The sequence below is a fragment of the Ctenopharyngodon idella genome, chromosome 3 (assembly GCF_019924925.1).
Source record: "Ctenopharyngodon idella isolate HZGC_01 chromosome 3, HZGC01, whole genome shotgun sequence".
Lineage (NCBI taxonomy): Eukaryota > Metazoa > Chordata > Actinopteri > Cypriniformes > Xenocyprididae > Ctenopharyngodon > Ctenopharyngodon idella.
Genome location: NC_067222.1, coordinates 3709180 through 3730480, shown reverse-complemented (window position 1 = coordinate 3730480; position 21301 = coordinate 3709180). Strand labels below are relative to the sequence as shown.

Sequence of the window (21301 nt, the reverse complement as noted above, 5' to 3'; positions counted from 1 at the left end):
GACGGTCGCTTCTAGTGGAGTGATACAAATGGTGAAAAAGTAGGAGTGCTGTTATCACTAAAATATCGCACGGCTATCAGCCAATCAGATTCGAGAAACAGAAAGAACTGTTGTATAAATATATATAAGATTATATATAAAATATATATATATATATATATATATATATATATATATATATATTGTTGATAACAGCCACACCGTGCTTCATTAGGGAATGCAACTTTTCTATGCTACTTTTACCTCTTCTGCTTATAAAAAATAATAATGACAACACAACTGAGTTTTAAGAAGAAAAAACATTTATTGAAATAAGTGATTTATAAGCAATAATAATGAAAACACAACTGTGATTTGAAGATAAAGAAAAAACAGATGTTTGACTTACAGAGAAAAACAAGAGATAGCTGTCAATGAAGGACAGCTGTCATAAGAGATATATTGGAGGAAGAGACATGTTTGATAACTTGTTTGTGTGTAAACAGTGAAAGAGAGTTATGAGAGATAACTGTTTATATAAAAAAAAAAACTGTGAAAAGCGATATATTGGAGGAAGAGACATGTTTGATAACATGTTTGTGTGTAAACAGTGAAAAGATGTTAGCTGTTTATGAAGTACAGCTGTCATAAGTGATATCTGTTTATAAAAGAAAAATTATAACAGAGGTAGCTTGTTGGAAATTATATGAATTAAGTGATATCTGTTTATAAAAGAAAAATTATAACAGAGATAGCTTGTTGGAAATTATGTGAATTAAGTGATATCTGTTTATAAAAGAAAAATTATAACAGAGATGGCTTGTTGGAAATGATGTGTAAGAAAAACAGAAGAAATTTTTTATATGAAAGAATGTAGAAAAAAGAAAAACCCCAACAACAGATGTTTGTATTAAAGAATGAAAGACAACTGGTATTGTAACGCCTTTATTAAAGCATATATTAATTACTTATTAAAGAAGACAAGACAACTGTTATTGTAAAAGTACTTTAATAAGAATGTAGTTTATAAAGAAAAGAGACAAAACACAATTGTTGTAAAGCTTTATTAAGAATATGTGGTAACACTTTACAATAAGGTTCATTAGTTAAACATTAGTTAATGTATTAACTAACATGAACTAATCATGAGCAATACATTTGTTACTGTATTTACTAATCTTTGTTAACATTAGTTAATGAAGATACAGTTGTTCATGTTAGTTCATGGGGCATTAACTAATGTTAACAAGATTTTAATAATGTATTAGTAAATGTTGAAATTAACATTAACAAAGATTAATAAATGCTGTATAAGTGCAGTTCATTATTAATTCATGTTAACTAATATAGTTAACTAATGAACCTTATTGTAAAGTGTTACCGAATATGTTTATAAAGGAAGAGACTACAACTGTTGTTTTAAGATTTTAATAAAGCATGCTAGTAGAACAGTACAGACATAACATGTATTAGTAAGAAAGGTAATCATTAAGCGCAGGACGCAGCAGAGGAAAAGAGTCCGAGAACAAAGAGACAAGGCCTCTATATATAGACAGATGAGGGGAATTCCAAAGAAGATGACATCAAGAGGTCAGATAGTCTATAAAAGGCTGGAACGAGAAGAGAACAGGAGGGGCTGCTTCGCACCTGAGGCTGCTTCTCCGACACCAGAACCAACGCTGATGATGCCTACATCGCTGATATTGCCTTGACTGAAGAACTTTTTAATACTTATACTTTATTTAATTACTTGTATAGAATGTTAGTAGAATATATGTAATGCTAGAAATACTAATGTAATAAATAAATGAACTTATAACTTTATAACTAAACGCGGCCTCATGTGGCATTAATTTAAGTCGTTGAGCCTGAACAGACCACAGAGAAGTCTTCTGTCTGATTGTAAGTATTTTAAAATGCTTATAATCGAGATCAGATTTGACTTGCTTACCTAACCTGAGAATAATAAAAATAAGGTAAAGGTGCTTAGAGACGCATCATAAAACTATATATATATATATATATATATTTTTTTTTTTTTTTTTTTTTTTTCAAATGTTTCAGCCATGTTTCGGTTGAGAACTTTATTCACATTTAAATTCATCTCTGTTGCAAATAATGATTGATCTGATTTCCACCACTTAAACAGAAAACTGCAAATCAAATCAATTACATTTCTCAAGATCTGAGCAGAGGATGATTAAACAACTCCAAAAACAGCTTTACCATCTTCACATATTACAGACCAGTTTGCCTTTATTTCTTTCATAAGTTGTTTCTGAGAATTAACAGAGGTTTAGCTCTAATTAATGTTGATTTTTTTTTTTATTGAAATTTTGCTTGAAGTCACCATTATCGTGAAAAGCGCTTGCTTCAGTTGAGCACTTGACACTTGGCTTTTCTTAAATGACTTTTTTACACCAATTACAAAAGTGTTTCCTTAAGCACACTTGTGCTTTGATAAAGTAGATCAGCTGAAGTTTGCTTTTATGACATTCAGATGCTTGTTGTACAGTAATTAAGTTGGCTTGAAAAAGCCAACTTACTGTTATGCTATTTAAACTTATTAATGGTGCTTACCAAAGGCAAAGCATCATTATTGTTATTGTGCATACTTATTATTAATGGTGCTTGCCAAAGGCAAAGCATCATTATTGTTCTCCTGCATACTTATTAATGGTGCTTGCCAAAGGCAAAGCATCATTATTGTTATTGTGCATACTTATTAAGTTGGCTTGAAAAAGCCAACTTATTGTAATGCTATTTAAACTTATTAATGGTGCTTGCCAAAGGCAAAGCATCATTATTGGTGCTTGCCAAAGGCAAAGCATCATTATTGTTATTGTGCATACTTCTTCTTCTTCTTCTTCTTCTTCTTCCACTAAAATTTCTGCGTGCTACTCCTCCCGCAGCGTTTGTCATAGACCCATGAATGAGGTGTCAAATCGACCGGCTCATTGAGGAGAGGTGTGCTATGACTTTTATAAGCGATCGGGTGTACGTTGTTCGCCCGGCGGGCGAAAAATCGGCCGAAAAATCCCATAGACTTAACATTGCGACAAACTTTGACGAGTCATAGCTCCTAATGAGGATTTTGTAGAAACATGTGGGTTACCACGTTTGAAGGGGCTGGCAGGCTCTGTCAAACCATACCTTACTATGGTGAAGCCGTGCCCATGAACCAGGAAGTGACTGCATGTTGTTTTTCCTACTATGGTAAATTATATAGGGATTTTGTATTGAACATAACTCTGGATCACAATGTCATAGAGACAAGGGGGCGGGCTCATTTTACTCAGGCAACCAATCAGTCTTTCAGGATCATTGTGAAGCTATCAAGCCACGCCCTAGCAACCATTTAGAGCACCCTAGCAACAGTTCCATAGACTTCCTTTGAAAATGATCAAAGGGATATCTTTGCATAGAAGTGTCATAGAAACATGAGGTTGGGCTCGTTTGACTCGGGGCAGCAAACGGCCAATCACGAATCACCTTCAACACTTCATAGCCACGCCCTAGCAACCATTTAGAGCACCCTAGCAACCCAAATCCAAAGAGGAATATCTTCACATCTGAAAGACATAGAAGCATGGGGGTTGGTTTATATCATTAATACTGACAAGCAGCCTTTGGAGTATCATCATTGGCAGATGCCATGCGACTCCCTAGCAACCAAACAAAGTACCCTAGCAACCGTTTAGCAAGACCTATATCTCTGCATCAGAGCATCGTAGAGACATGGCGGTTGGCTCTTTTGACTCATGCTAGCAAACTGGACTTCCAACATGCTACACATGCTAGCAGTGAATAGCTACATGCTAATAGCAATTAGCTTAGGGTTTAAACATTACACAAACAAGTCAAAATGTGTTAGCATCATGCTAGCAACATGTTAATCGTGTTAGCATCATGATAGCAACAGGCTAATCGTGTTAGCATCATGTTAGCAACAGGCTAATAATGTTAGCAAATTTTGCTAAAAACATGCTAGCAACTTGGTAATCATGCTAGCATCATGCTAACAACATGCTAATCATGTTAGCATCATGCTAGCAACATGGTAATCATGTTAGCATCATGCTAGCAACATGGTAATCATGTTAGCATCATGCTAGCAACATGTTAATTATGTTAGCATCTTGCTAAAAACATGCTAGCAACATGGTAATCATGTTAGCATCATGCTACCATCATGCTAAACAGAGTGTCGAGTTTTGCCACTGCAAGCACCATTCACATTTTCTTCAGGAAATGTACATTCTAGTTCTTCTTCTTCTTCTTCCACTAAAATTTCTGCTCGCTACTCCTCCCGCAGCATTTGTCATAGACCCATGAATGAGGTGTCAAATCGACCGGCTCATTGAGGAGAGGTGTGCTATGACTTTTCTAAGTGATCAGGTGTACGATGTTCGTCTGGCAGGCGAAAAATCGGGCCGAAAAAACCCATAGACTTAACATTTGCGACGAACTTTGACGAGTCATAGCTCCTAACGAGGATTTCGTAGAAACATGTGGGTTACCACGTTTGAAGAGGCTTGCAGGCTCTGTCAGACCATACCTCAAAATGGGGTGTAAGTTGTACCCCTGGGGCGCAAGAGCTGCCCAAAGTTGCCCCATAGACTTACTATGGTGAAGCCGTGCCCGTGAAACAGTGTTTTTCCTACTATGGGAAATTACATATGGATTTTGTATTGAACATAACTCTGGATAACAGTGTCATAGAGACAAGGGGGTGGGCTCATTTTACTCAGGCAACCAATCAGTCTCTCAGGATCATTGTGAAGCTATCAAGCCACGCCCTAGCAACCATACAGAACATCATAGCAACAAGTTCCATAGACTTCCATTAAAAAAGATCAAAGGAATATCTTTGGATAGAAGTGTCATAGGAACATGAGGGTGGACTCATTTGACCCAGGGCAGCAAACGGCCAATCACGAATCACCTTCAACACTTCATAACCACACCCTAGCAACCATTAAGTTGCCTAGCAACACCATAGTGACCACCCCAAGTACCTTAGCAACTGCCTAGTGACCGCCTAGCAACCACCCAGGTTACCATAGCAACCGCCTAGCAATCACCCAGAACACCCTAGCAACTGCCTAGCAACACCTTAGCAACCACCCCAAGTACCTTAGCAACCACCTAGCAACCACCCAGAACACCTTAGCAATTGCCCAGAAACACCCTAGCAACCAAGTGCCGATTTTGCCACTGCAAGCACCATTCACATTTTCTTCAGGAAATGTACATTCTAGTTATTATTCTTCTGAGACTAAAATTTCCAACTCTAACTCCTCCTAGAGCTTTAACTCTATAAACTCCAAACTCGGGTCAGACCTTCAGACTGTTCTGACTCGAGTTGCTATATCTTTTCTAACTGATCGGACTTACGGTTTTCCTAAAAATGACTATTAAAGCTCGGAAAAATCCCATTGACTTTCATTGACGAAATGTTCAAATGAGCCAAGACTACGGAAGCCCATTAGACTCAATTAAACTGCCATTCTATGTACTATTTCTAATCCATTGAAACTCATTAAAACTCATCTCTATCTATCTATCTATCTATCTATCTATCTATCTAATATCTATCTAACTATCTAATAACTATCTAACTAATATTTATCTAACTAATATCTAACTAATAACTATCTAACTAATATCTATCTAAGTCATGCTAGCAATATGCTAGGAACTTGTTAAATAATGCTAGCAAACATGCTAGCAACATATTAATAATGCTAGCAACATGCTAACATGCTAAATCATGCTAGCAACATGCTAGCAATATGTTAAATCATGCTAGCAAAATGCTAAATTATGCTAGCAACATGCTAGCAATGTGTTAAATCATGTTAGCAAAATGCTAAATCATGCTAGCAACATGCTAACAAACATGCTAAATCATGTTAGCAACATGCTAAATCATGCTAGCAACATGTTAAATCATGCTAGCAACATGCTAAATCATGTTAGCAACATGCTAAATGATGTTAGCAATGTGTTAAATAATGCTAGCAACATGTTAAATCATGCTAGGAACATGATAGCAATGTGCTAAATCATGCTAAATCTATCTAAACTCATCTAACTAACAAAACTACTAAACTAAAACTGAAACTTTCAAACTAAAAACTCTCAAACTGAAAAGTTTTAAAACTTTTATAACTGCTTCAAACTTTCTGGACCGGATTTTTCAAGCCAACTTAAAGTTTGTCTCGACAAACTTTTTTCATCTAGTTTAAGTTACTGTTTCAAAGCAAATAAAGTAATAAGGTTGAGGTTCTACTAAACTGTGAAAATATTTTCTTTTAGCTAAAAAAATTTAGCTGTAAGAGAAAGAACACTAGTGCATTAACAGTGACACAAACTGAGAAAATCTGAAACACGTTTTGTGCAACAACTTTAGATTGGGCACTTAGACACACTTAGACATCAAACCTCAACAATGGTGACAAAACAAACTACTAAAATTCATGCTGCAATGCATGCTGGGAGCCATGGATGAGTTTTGATTGGTGCACCCAGAATGCACTGCAGCATGAAGCGTTGTTGATTGTCACCATTGTTGAGATTCATATGCTGATTCTTCATGTTTGTGTGTGTCTGAATGAAACAGTAGTTTAAAGCTTATTGTCCAGGATTTTTTTTTCTTCCAATGATCAGATTGTCATGACACTGCTGGAGCAAATGCTGCAGTATCACAAGATCAGTAGAGAGTTTAGAGGCACTAATAACACTAAACCCTAACAATCAGTGATGAGGTTTCAGATGTGATCAGTGAAGCAAACCACTTTATGATGCTTATATTAATAAAAAGTAACAAGTACCAGCTTATCTCATTTCTGGCTTTCTTTACCACAATAAACGTGCTTTCTAAACACAGTGTTAAAGCAGAAAAAAAAAAAAAAAAAAAAAAAGAAAAATTTAAGGATCAAGAGCACAACTAAAGGAAACACTATTCAACAAAATGGTGACTTCAAACTAAATTATTATTTTCAAATAAATAAATAAGTAAGTAAGTGAGTGAGTGAGTGAGTGAGTGAGTGACACTGGTAAAGCTTTCGCTTTTGCTCTGACAGCCACAATGCCAGCCAAATGTTGTGAGTGTGTGTTAGAAATCAGGAATGGCTGTTTTTGGAGTTGTTTAATCATCCTCTGCTGAGATCTTGAGAGATTTAATTTAATTGTTCGCAGTTGATGTTTCAGTGACTGACATCAGATCAATTATTATTTGTAGTATAAATGAATTTGAATGAAAAAGTTCTCAAGCGAAACATGGCTGAAACATTTGAAATAATACAATTATTTACAATTGACATAAGAACAATTAATTATTATAATAATTATTTAGTTGGTTTAACTAAAACAAAAATCAAATTAGGTTAAATGAGGATGAGTGAAAATTTAAAAAAGTTCACTTTACTTTCATAAAGTTATTGCAACTAAACTTTATAAGTTCAATAACTAAATTTGTCAAGTTGAAAATGCTTAAAATGTAAAAAGATAACTCAAAAGGTTAAGTTAAAATAAAGTCATTTTTTTACAGTGCAATCCAGATGTGAGCAACCCTCAAATGCTCAAAATGACTTATAAGCAGACAGTGCCTTAAAGTCTTATAATTTGCAGACAATAATGTATTTTTATTTATTTAGTTGTTTGTTTGTTTGTTTATGGAGACAAGTGTGATTTCTCAGGACACCTGTGGAATCTATCATCTAGTATAGGGACGTTTTCTGCATGCTATTATCTGGAATGCTTATATGTCTAATGGAATATATTAAATATACTTCCATCATTCTAAAATAAAAAATGAAATCTTTTGCAATATGTCTTTTTCAACATGTAGTGCTACTTTCCTCAAATATCAAACAGACTGTTTGACAAACATTGTACAGTTCACCCCATGCAGATTCAGATAAGTACTTTCTGTGCACAATACATAATTTATCCTCTGTGGCGATTTTTCTTTCTCTTCATTGTTCTTCCAGTTCTTTTTAAATGTGGCTGGGACAGGAGTAGTGTACCTGGCATCATTTATGGAATATTCTTTGGAATTGTTCTTCTGCTCTGTCTCCGCATCTTTAGAAGAGGTACGGTAAGAGTTTCTGTCTGATTTGTTTCCATGATAAATAATAATAATAATAATAAACCTTTTCCCATGTTATAACCACAAGTACATTTATTTACTTGGTGAATTATCATAAAATTATCACTTTTTAAGAATTCAAAAATTAGCAAGTATGATAATCAGCATAGCATCCGGGTTTCTTGGTCCATCCTCAACCTAAACACAGGCTCTACTCTTCAGCACAATGGTGACCCCCAAAACTCAGACAACAGGAACCATTTTAAATACCAACATAACAGAACATTAAACAATGACAGATCTCCCCCATATCATCTTGTGCAAAAACACATAAAATAACACCCAATTTCAACACAATCTTCAATACTGAGTTCACATAACTTTTTTTTTTTTTTTTTTTTTTTTCTTTAAAGTGCAATGCACTTTCACTGATATTTAAAATGGACTAATTTCATTTAGGAAATTTGACTGTTAGGTGCTATGCTCTGATGGTTGAATATTAGTGATGACAACTAACGTTCAAAAGCAGAATCACTGAAGGAAAGAGCAACATGAACAGAAAAAAAGAGAAGCCTTACTGTAGGAAGGCCAACCAGTTGGAGTGGGAAAAGGAAACACGCTGTACAAAAAGTTGATGCATAATCCAAAAATGGTATTTTAATGGAAAGTGCAAAAATATTTACAGTGTAAGGGAAAACAAAAACAAAATAAAAACTGTACAAAAAAGAATACAAACAGCAACAATGTGCTAATTTTGGCTAAACCAAATGGCCCGAGTTTGCAACACAGCTCAGTCTGTAATTTCTCAGAGTCCACAATCAGAACAGAATGCATTCAGCCAACAAGCCTATTTATACACAGCAAAATGTTAAATTAACACCCCTCAGTGTACATATGTGTCCACACCACAGGGTGTTAAAATAACACTGAAGCAGTGTTGAAGTTAATGAGATAATTAAGTGATTAATTAAGTAATGTTTGACAATTAGTGGTGACACCTGATCTTAATAAACATAATCATTGAAGGAAAGCGAAAGATGTTATTTAATGTTTTATGTAATGTTTCGTTTCAAATCACAGTGATCGAGTTCAGTGTTTGCTTTAGTTGGGCTCTTGACCCTTTACTTTTTAATATTAGTTTTTCTCTGGTTGCTCCAATTGTGTGTTTGTGAAACATATTTGTTGTGGCAAGAGAAAATGTGATCTGGTCACAAAATGTATTGATGACATTATCATTATGTGATGACCGGATTCACTGATGTCATTCAGAGTCTAAATATCTGACTATATGCTTGATGTAACTTTAGTATTGGTGATTGTAGTCCTGTGATTTTACAGCTTGAGCTCTAACAACAATATGAACAATTTCAAAAATACATTGTGCACAGAACCTTCTGTATTTAGACACAGAGACATCAAGAATCAGCATATGATTCTCAAGAATGGTGACAATAAATAAATACTGACAAACAGATCAACTCTGAACATCACAAAACAAGCTACTGTCACAACAAAACAACAGCAAAATAAAAACAAACAGGAACAATCAATGAAAGTTAGAGGACAGTTCAGCTGCATAATTTATTCATGCTGCAATGCATGATGGGAGCCGTGGATGAGTTTTAATTGGTGGCTCCCATCATGCAACATAAAGCACTTTGATTGTCACCATTGTTGAGGTTCATATGCTGATTCTTGATGTCTCTGTTTTTTTTTTTTTTTTTTTTTTTTTAAACAGATTATAAAAGCAACTTAGGTTCAAGGTTTATTATGAGCCCAGAAGGTGATTTTTGGTGCAGCGTAAAAATTTTAAACACATCATACCAAACACAACATTCTGACATCCTACAAGTTTAAAAGCCTTACAGCAGTGGGAATAAAATAATGTCTATACCGATTGCTTTTAAGTTTAGGCATACTATAACATATACAAGAAGGAAGCATTTTAAACTCGGAACAGTGGATGAGTACAATCTGCAAGAATAGCTCTAGCTTTCTGTAAGACAAACTTTTTCCTCATCGAAGCAGAGACCAGGAGATGTTGGGATATCTTTCAAGCAGAAGTTACTCTTTATTGAGAAACGCGCTGTGCGTCGCTGTAGTCATCCAAGTCCAACTAAGGCAGTGTACTTGGTAGTTCATATACATTCAAGGGGGAGGGATACATAGAGTAGAGATGGAGACAATCTAAACAAAGCATGCAAATGCAGTGCAGGAATCAGCCCATTCCCTACATTTCCCAGCCATGATCTAATCAGCATAACGGTGTCATTCAAATGCATAGGTGCTAATCCACTCAGTCTGACAGTATCGCCCATACCTTTACATTATCATAGAGACAAAGGCACCGCTGTATCTTGAGCTTTGTCCTGCCAAATGGTTAGGAAGTGCATGAAGACAAAAGGTTAATGTTACAGACACCTGGGCTGCCTGCCTTGATCTCCTTAAATTGTCATTATCTTTACCTCAAAATGTTAAATACAATATACTTCACCTTAGTATTTCATGTGAGGTTATGTCAGGATGTAGGATCAGCAGATCTTAAACAGATTCTTAAATTTGTAATCCCACACTAGAGAGCCCTATCAGCTTCGAGTAAACTACAACAAGCCAATGGAATTGGCGTGTGATATTTGCATAATGCGCACCGCCCCCGCCAGGTGGTATAAATAGGGAAGCAGATGCAATCGCACTCTGTTTTTCGCTGAGGAGACAACCTAGGTCTGCACTACAGCGAGGGCACAGGAACTGTGGTGACGGGACGTACGTCTCCGTTCCCTCCTTCAGGGAACGAGGGTTACATATGTAACCGAGACGTTCCCTTTCAGACGGTCACGTTCGACGTACGTCAGTAGTGACCGATGAATTGGGATCCCAAATAAAACGCCACAGTTACAGACCCCTTCCAACGCCCAGCGCAAGCTCTAGCCACCCGGCACACCAGGGGGGCAGAGAAGGGGGCGAGCTTACACTGAGAGAGTCTACTGCTGTTCCGCAGCAGACCCACTACAGTAAGACTTAGACAACACTGGAGAAGCGAACCTGTAGAGGATGCTGTGGAGGCCACAACCTACCCTGCAGGGGAGGAATTTACGTGGAAATACACATATGGACTGGCCGTGGGCAGTACGCGTATGGAGTCCCTGGGATGGCTCATCTGACTCATCTGACAGGTGACAGCAGAGCTGGCTCTGCTAAGGGAAAGACACAGGCTCACCGTGGGGAGTTTGACCGTGGACAATACACATATGGGACCACTCACGTGGAGGGGTTACGACATATGGCACCCAGCCAAACATCAACGTCGGTGACAGACGTTTGGCCTGGCATCAGACACTCCGCAATGTCCGAGCCGCAAAGGGAGGCGGAGGAACTCAACAGGGTTCGCCAAGCGGGGAACTCTACTGAAGTAATAGATACACGTATTCGGCCCAGGGGGCGGGAATGGCATTGCAAGCCAATACTAGAACGGGTTCTTCGCGTTTACCGGCTACTGGAAGCAAGTACACGGGAAGATACCAGTTCCACACAAAGGCTATAGAACCTAGTGAATGTGTTGGGTGTCGCCCAGCCCGCAGCTCTACAGATATCTGTCAGCGAGGTGCCATGCGCCAGTGACCAGGAAGAGGCCACTACTCTGGTGGAGTGAGCTTTCAACCTGAGCAGGCAAGGCACGCCTTGGGACTGATAAGCCAAGGCGATGGCGTCCACTATCTAGTGGGCCATCTTCTGCTTGTAGACAGCCTTTCCCTTCTGCTGGCCTCCATAACAGACAAAGAGCTGATCTGAGGTCCTAAAGCTTCGCGTTCTATCCACGTACAGGCGCAGAGCGCGGACGGGACAGAGCAAAGCCAGGGTTGGGTCTGCCTCCTCCGAAGGCAGCACTTGCAGGTTCAATACCTGATCTCTGAAGGGAGTGGTAGGAACCTTGGGCACATATCCAGGCCGGGGTCTCAGGATAACGTGAGAGTCACCGGGCCCGAATTCCAGGCACGATTCGTCGACCGAAAATGCGTGCAGATCCCCTACCCTCTTCACCTAGGCCAATGCAACCAGGAGGACGGTCTTAAGAGGACAGTACTTTTAACTCAGCTGACTGCAAAGGCTTGAAGGGATGACCCCGGGGAGATGTAAGTACCAGGGAGAGATCCCAAGAGGATATAGAGGAAGGGCGAGGCGGATTTAGTCTCCTCGCCCCCCTCAGGAACCTGACGATCAGATCGTGCTTCCCCAAAGACTTACCATCAACTGCATCGTGATGTGCGGCAATAGCGGCAACATGCACCTTGAGGGTGGAGGGAGACAGCCTTCGCTCCAAGCCCTCTTGCAGGAAGGTGTAAGGGTGGACCTCCTACAGGGGTTCAGGCTGTAGGGTTGCCGAGCGACTAAAGAAACGTTATCAGCAAGATGGCATAAAACTGTACATTTCTTGTCTATAACCACCTACTGCAACTTATACCAACGACGGAAATAAGCGCAGTTATAATAGCAAAATATGTGGGAGAGCATTGCTACAGTGTGACAACATTGTATTGCAATAAGGAGCACATTAATGTTAATACTAAATCAAAACTAGTTAGCACATCATTTGTAATAGAAAGGGTTTAATGACAATATCTGATTATGGTTACACTTAAAATAATTACAAAATAGATGTATAAGATGATAAAATCATAATCGTTACCATTAATCGTACCCAGCATGTATGTCAAAAGTTACCTGAGAGATAGAGAGAGAGTGAAAGAGAAAGAGAGAGACAGAGAGAGGGCCAGAGAATGCCCAAGAAAAGCCAAGAATCAAAGAGATAGAGCAACAGTTACAATTTTCTTTTATCCCTTCCTTGACCGTGTGACTGAAGCCCAAATGTGAGACATTCAAACTGACCAATCAGAAGATTAAATCTTCCCCCACTGTACTAAAGGTGTGACAATTTGTAGACCCCCGATGTATATACATTTTGGCCTACAGGCCTTGATCACCTTCAACACCTTTGTGCCTTCCAAATGGCCCTTGTAGCAAAAGAGAGGGGGTTTAAACAGTAAAGCAAATGTCTTTGTTCATTTTAAAATATCTTTAGATATTTTCAATCTTACAAAGGAGAGCACAGATCTGATCGAACATGATCGGGGGTCCTCTCGGTGAGAGAAACACCATTCGACGAACAGGTTCCACTTCAACGCATCCTTGTGGAAGGACCTCTAGCAGAAGTGATAGTGTCTACAACCGACTGGGGTAGATCACTTAGAACCTCTGCGTCCCATCCAGGGACCACACATGGAGTTTCCACAGGTCGGGACGCAGGTGCCAGAGGGTGCCCCATCTCTGAGTCAGAAGGTCCTTTGTCAGAGGAATGGGCCAAGGAGGTGCTGTCACGAGGAGCATCAGATCTGAAAACCAGGTCCGAGTGGGCCAATACGGAGCCACTAACAAGACCTGCTCCTCGTCTTCCCTGACTTTGCACAGGAGCTGTGCGAGAAGGATCACTGGGGGAAACGCATATTTGCGTAGGCCCCGGGGCCAGCTGTGTGCCAGAGCATCCGTGCCGAGCGTGCCCTCGGTCAGGGAATAGAACAACTGGCAGTGGGCAGTGTCCGGGGAGGCAAACAGATCTATCTGTGCCTCGCCGAAGCGCTGCCAAATCAGCTAGACCACCTGGGGATGGAGTCTCCATTCGCTCGGAAGCGGAGGCTGCCGTGAGAGCTCGTCGGCTGCACGGTTGAGCACGCCTGGGACATGAATGGCATGAAGCGACCTCAGATGCTTCTGACTCCATAGCAAGAGATGGCGGGCGAGTTGCGACATGCGACGGGAGCGTAGACCACCCTGATGGTTGATGTACGCAATGGCCGCAGTGCTGTCCGAGCGGACCAGTACGTGCTTGTCTGTAAATAGCTCCTTGAAGCGGCCCAGTGCAAGACGTACTGCTAGCAACTTGAGGCAATTGATATGCCAGTGCAGTTGAGGCCCCGTCCACAGACCTGGTACTGCATGCCCATTGTACGTGGCTCCCCACCCCATGGCAGAAGCATCTGTGTAGACCACAGCATGCCTGGACACTTGTTCGAGGGGAACTCCTGCCCGCAGGAACGAAGGGTCCGACCACTGGGTGAGGGTGCGACGGCAGTTCGGTGTCACAGGGACACGGAACGTACCGCGCTGCCACGCCCATCTCGGGACCCGGCCGTGAAGCCAGCATTGAAGCGGCCTCATATGAAGCAATCTGAGCGGCGTGACTGCGGCTGCGGATGCCATATGCCCCAGGAGCCTCTGAAAAAGTTTCAGTGGGGCCACTGTCCTGCACTTGAGCGTACTCAGCCAGTTCAACACTGACTTGACGTGCTCCTCGGTGAGGCACACTGTCTGGGTGACCGAGTCCAGTTCCATACCGAGATAAGAGATCCTCTGCTCGGGGGCGAGTTTGCTCTTGTCCCAGTTGACCCGAAGACCCAACCGGCTGAGGTGAGCTAACACCATGTCCCTGTGTTCGCACAACTGCGACAGGGCCAGCCCGAAGGGTAGGACTTTGTACTGATATGCCCGACCCTCGAACGCAAACCGTAGAAAGGGTCTGTGTTGAGGCAGAATCTAGACATGAAAGTACGCGTCCTTCAGGTCGATCGCTGCAAACCAATCCTGGGGACAGATGCATTCAAAAATGCGCTTCTGCGTTAGCATCTTGAACGGCAGCCTGTGAAAGGACCGATTCAGGACACGCAGATCCAGGATTGGCCGTAGCCCACCGCCCTTCTTGGGTACAATGAAGTAGGGGCTGTAAAACCCTGACTCCATATCGGCTGGAGGGACCTGCTCGATTGCATCCTTCGCCAGGCGAACTGAATCGCATAGCCGAGTCTGATGGTACGAATGAGCCAGCGGGACGGGCTGGGAAGCGCTAACCAGGCTTCCAGACACCGAGCCAGCGGGACCAAAGGCACCACAGACGTACCGGGCATGGGGCAGTGAAGCAGAGTACTGGGACCCGACTCGGATGGCATGGCGGCCCGAAGTGGGGTCTGACTCTGCGAGGTGACAGTGTGCATGGGAGACGGCCTCGACCATCACACTGGGACCTGCTGGCGAAGTGAGAGGGGGCTGAGAGTGGTGAGGCGGGGCCTCGCGCACTGACAGCCGCGCCGTCTTGAGACCTGTAGGAGTGGGTACCGCTGGACTCCGGAGAGTCAGCGGCGGGACAAGACGAAACACAAATTCCCCCCGGCCCTCCTCCAGGGGGTGGAAGAGATGCGGTCATCATCTCCCGAAGAGCTGAATCCCTCTTCTCCAGGTCGCCCGTCTCAAGACCGCTTCCTTGTTCTCTTGCCACCTGGCTTGGCTGTGTTCTGAGCGGGCTGGGCGCCATGTCCGCGACCGGCTCCCTGCTGTCTGCTGCTTGGCCGACTTAGCAGGGGCGGAGGACGACACTGACGGGTGCCCTTGGCGACGAGCAGACTGAGGGTGTGCGGCCGGCGGCGGGGTGGAGGCAGCAGCAGACTGCCGGGGCAGGACATGTTTAATGGCCTCAGCCTGCTTCTGTGCGGCCGAGAACTGCTGGGCAAAGCTCGCGACCGTGACGCCGAATAGGCCAACCTGAGACACGGGGGAGTCCAGGAACCGATATTTATCGGTCTCCCTCATGTCAGCCAAGGTCAACCACAGGTGGTGCTGCTGGACTACAAGAGTAGCCATTGTCTGACCAACAGAGCGTGCCGTCCCTTTCGTCGCCCGGAGGGCGAGGTCAGTGGCGGCGTGCAGCTCCCTCAGCAGCTGTTGGTCAAGACCACCCTGGGGCATGTCCATGAGCGCTTTGGCCTGGTAGACCTGTAACAGGGCCATGGCATGCAGGGCAGAGGCGGCCTGTCCGCAGGCTCTGTAAGCTTTCTCCGTCAAGCCTGACGAGAATTTACAGGCCCGGGATGGGAGACGCGGTTCACCGCGCCAGCCGGCGGCCTTTGGACACAGTTGCATCGCAACAGACCGCTCGACTGGGGGGATCCCAGCGTACCCCATGGCCTCCCCGCCATCCAGGGTGGTGAAGGCGGAGGAGGGACCATGCCTGGCATGAATGCTATACGGCGTTCTCCAAGACTTGGTCACCTCCTCATGCTCTTCCGGGAAGAATGGTGGAGGTTTCCAGATGAGCCCGACCTTCTCAGCGGCCCGGGAAAGCTTAGCCGTCAACTCGGGATCAGCCTCGGGCAACGCTACAGTCCCAGAGGAAGGCAATGTAGCCGAGTCTTCATCTCCCGAGGACTCTTGCTCACCTTTCGAGGACTCTTGCTCACTTTCCGATGCCGCAATCGGCATCTGGTCGTCCGCGGGCGCACCGAAGGACACGACTGGTCGCTCCGTAGAGGGACCAGCGCGATCCATCGGCAACACCACAGGCTGCAGTGTTGTAGAGGGGGCAGGGGCCCGCGGACCGGCGCTCGACGGGGAAGCCCTGACCGTAATCCTCAGATCACCCTGCCTACACGCCGATGCACCGTCACCCCTGGCCAGAGCCAGAGAAAACGGCCGCACGGGGCATAGTGGAACGAGAGTCTGGATCTCAACACTGAGATAGTCATGTTCCAGCAGTGAGAACATGAACTATCCACAAAAGCTGCTTCAGCATGCTGAACGCACAGGCATGTGATGCAGTGATTGTGACCGTCAGCGGGGACCAGGGAATGACCGCATCCAGTAACGCACCGACGAAATGACATCTTGAAAAAGACGCAGGGTTCGTCTGTGAAGCTCTTTTAGAAGGGGAAATTCAGCTCTGAACTCTGTGCCGAAGCACACAGGGAACAGCCGCGATGTGATCAGGTACACCACTCCCTGATCACATACAAAGAGGAACCGGCCCAAATCGCAAACCGTTAAATGCACGGGCAAAACTATGCTGTAAGAACAGCAGTTGAGAGCTATAAACAGCTCAGGCTCCTCTGAAGCTCGCGACCTCGCTGCAATGTGCCGTCACACCAACACAAAGACCGCTGCAGTATTAAAAGCTGACGGGAAATCTACAAAGAGCAATCTAACATGGGTTTTACTTCCCTCCAGATGTTTCATAATCATATTTAACAGGGTGGATGAGGCATTCTCAACTCCCCTTCTGGCCTGGTAAGCAAACTGCAATGGATCTAAAAGACTTTTCAATAAAAGTTCATCCCTGACAGATTTCTCAAAACATTTCATCACCAATGATGTCAGAGCAACAGGTCTAAAATCATTTAGAGTCTTAGGATAACTTGTCTTCCATATAGACACAACTATGGCTTCTTTCCAAAAGGATTTTTTTTAAGATAAAGAGACTTTAGGAATATATTATAAAAAACAGGACCCAGCTGATCTGCACACATCTTTAGTAAACGTCCCCCAATCTGATCTGGTCCAGAGGATTTTCCCATCTTGCTTTTTTAAAAGTGTTTATAACATCCTGGTGATTGCATAATTTACACTCCAGATTTAGTTATCCATGGCTTTGTACTAACAAAAGTTTATTAAAAAACAAAAAAAACAAGAAACAACAGCAACTCAGCCACGAAGTGGTAGGCCTCGTAAAATCACAGAGCAGGGTCAGCGCATGCTGAGACGCAGTGTGCACAGAAGTCATCAACTTTCTGCAGAGTCAATAGCTACAGACCTCCAAACTTCATGTGGCTTTCAGATTAGCTCAAGTACAGTGCATAGAGAGCTTCATGGAATGGGTTTCCATCGCCGAGCAGCTGCATCCAAGCCTTACATCACCAAGTGCAATGCAAAGCGTCAGATGGAGACATGCTCTCTGGAGTGATGAATCATGCTTCTCTGTCTGGCAATCCGATGGATGAGTCTGGGTTTGGCGGTTGCCAGGAGAACGGTACTTGCCTGACTGCATTGTGCCAAGTGTATAGTTTGGTGGAGGGGGGATTATGGTGTGGGGTTGTTTTTCAGGGGTTGGGCTTGGCCCCTTAGTTCCAGTGAAAGGAACTCTAAATGCTTCTGCATACCAAGACATTTTGGACAATTTCATGCTCCCAACTTTGTGGGAACAGTTTGGGGATGGCCCCTTCCTGTTCCAACATGACTGCGCACCAGTGCACAAAGCAAGGTCCATAAAGACATTGATGAGCGAGTTTGGTGTGGAGGAACTTGACTGGCCTGCACACAGTCCTGATCTTAACCCGATAGAACACCTTTGGGATGAATTAGAGCGGAGACTGCGAGCCAGGCCTTCTCGTCCACCATCAGTGCTTGACCTCTCACAAATGCGCTTCTAGAAGAATGGTCAAAAATTCCCATAAACACACTCCTAAACCTTGTGGAAAGCCTTCACAGAAGAGTTGAGGCTGTTATGGCTGCAAAGGGTGGGCCCACTCCATATTAAACCCTACGGATTAAGAATGGGATGTCATTAAAGTTCATGTGCATGTAAAGGCAGGCGTCCCAAAACTTTTGGCAATATAGTGTAGCTTGAATGTAACTCTATACCTTTGCTTCATTTAGTATACACGGATCTATGAATATGCTTACTAGCCCCGCCCCCACTCACTCGCATGAGCTCAGAGATTTACTCGGTCTTACTGAGGTAAACGCTGCACAAAGCAGTGGAGTAGTCTACGTGATAAGCAGGTATATGTCATATACCCACTAGGAAAGGTCAAGGATTTCCGTATACCCACTTAAAAAAGCGTGAGGATACGTAACCATCCAATAAATCACAATAAGATTTGTGGTTTGTTGCTTTTGACATGAAACAAAGTCTCATATTTAAAATTCTGCCCATTTTACTTCGATATAAATAACATAAATACCATTTTGGTGCTCTTTGGCGTGACAGATTGCTGTAGTTCAAGCGACAGCGTGAAGCGCACGAGAACTGATCCTCTCCTCCGCTTTACCAGTTACAGAGCGAAATAAACATGAATGATCATCTAAAGGTATGTTAAAAGATACAGTACAACTTAACGAAATCCGTATCTTGTGTAATCGCTTAATCAGTGTTTCAACCGCGGAAAGACGTTAATAAAAGCTTGTAAACAAACAATCATCACATTTACCTCAGAACAAACATATTCAGTGACCATAAACTCGTTAGTCAGCTAGAAAAATGGACTCTAGAGAGGCGAATTTAGCTAAATATATGCACCATATTACATATTAATTATAATTTTTAATGTTCTTCAATAGCCTATAAAATGCATGTTTAAATAAATGTCAAGTAGACAGCCACCATTTAAATGTTTATATTTCAAAAAATGAATTGAAGTAGAAATCATTTTAAAGTTAGTAGGCCTATTATAACTTTATTATTATAAAAAATTTCTTAAGTGTAATTTGTTTGTATACAGATCAGTTAATTTTAACCTTCAATATTATTGTCGTACCAACTGATTCCCATGTGTATTTTACAGCATTAGTTGAGATTTTTTTTTTCTTGAAAAAAGTTAGCCATGTACTGTACCTGATATACAGTACATCCAAAATAACTGATATCGAATCGAATTGCAAGTTAGTGAATTGAAATGCATAACTATGATGACAGACTGACAGGAAATGGTGCAAAACAGAAAATAAAGTCCAAATGGGGTGATATTGTGACATACTGATAAGCCTCATCTTTCCATTATTGTTACACTCTAAAAAAATGCTGGGTTAAAAAGTTGGGTTGAAAATGGACAAACTGTAATGAGGAGTCAGACTTGATAGGATCCATGTGCAGCTTTATTAAAACAATCGTAGTCGAACAGGCAGAGGTCAAACACCAGCAATAACAATAGCCAAGACAGAGCAGAATCGTAAACAGGGACAGGCAAGGGTCAGGGCAGGTGGCAGACAAGGCAGGGTAATCCAGAAATCCAGGCAGGGAATGAACAGGGCAGGCAGCAAACAATCACGATGAGAATAAACAGTCCAAGGTCATACACAAGAATACAGATCACAAGGAAAAACGCTCAGTAGTGTCAGCCGGGGCAAAACAAGACTTCGCAATGGGTGAGTTTCAGTTTCAGCTTAATTTATTTATATAGCACATTTAATAACGACAGAGTCGACCAAAGCACTGCACAGAGAAATAAAATTATGATATTAGCGATAAAATAAAACAATAAAAAAACAATAAAAAAAAAGAGCTTCCCTCTTAAGCTTTAAGCGTGTTTTGGGTACTGACAGCAACAGTGTGTTTGATGACCTTAAAGGCCTATTGGTCTGATGGTAGGAGAAAAGATCCGATAAATAGTTTGGAGCCAAGCCATTCAGGGACTTATAGACAAACAATAATACCTTGAACTGGATTCTATACTCAATGGGGAGCCAGTGCAAACTAGCCAAAACAGGCGAAATATGTGTCCTCTTCCTTGTCCCTGTTAAAAATCTGGCCGCAGCATTTTGGACCAGCTGCAGGCGAGACAAACACAATTGAGTGACCCCGAAATATAGTGAGTTGCAGTAATCCAGTCTTAATGAAATGAATGCGTGGATAATGGTTTCTAAGTCCCTGAATGAAAGAAAAGGTTTCATTTTGGCAATCATCCTGAGCTGGAAAAATGCTGATTTGACAACTGAGTTTATTTGTTTGTCAAACTTAAATGCTGGGTCAAAAATAACTCCCAAATTTCTTGCATAGGTACCTACAGTGTTAGTTATAGGACCCAAAGTTTTTGAGAGGATATTGGCTGAATCCAGATGTCCAAAAACTAACACTTCAGTCTTTGAATCATTTAACTGAAGAAAGTTTTCTGCCATCCAACTTTTAACTTCACTCAAACACTCAAATAATGACTGGGGAGATGTATTTTCATCAGGATTAACTGGAAGATAAAGCTGTACATCATCTGCGTAACAATGATATGGAATCTGATGCTTGCAAAAAATATTGGTTAATGGAAGGAGCTAGAGAGAAAACAGGGCCTAAGACAGAGCCCTGTGAAACACCACATGTAAACGCAGCAGAGGAGGAAGTGAAGTTTTCAATTTCTACAGAAAAAGTACTCCCCCTGAGATAGGACACAAACCAATTTAAAGCTGTTCCCCTAATGCCAACATACTGCTCAAGACGTTTTAATAAAATAGAGTGATCAATAGTGTCGAAGGCTGCACTTAGATCCAAGAGAACCAAAACGACACATTTTCCAGAATCAACAGCCAATAACAGGTCATTTAACACTTTGAAGAGAGCTGATTCTGTGCTGTGCTTGGCTCTGAACCCAGACTGAAACTTATCTAGTATGTCATTATTCTTTAGAAAGGAAGAGAGTTGATGAAAAA

At 42.1% G+C, this 21301-nt stretch overlaps 1 protein-coding gene across 1 annotated transcript in view; it reads left to right on the top strand.

The window, feature by feature from the left end:
* Positions 1 to 21301, top strand: part of LOC127508498 (uncharacterized) — a 107200-nt gene that overhangs the window by 23127 nt on the left and 62772 nt on the right. Inside the window, exon 5 of the mRNA XM_051886531.1 lies at positions 7977 to 8078. Within this exon, the coding sequence (XP_051742491.1) occupies positions 7977 to 8078 (102 nt within the window). The remainder of the gene's footprint in view (positions 1 to 7976; positions 8079 to 21301) is intronic.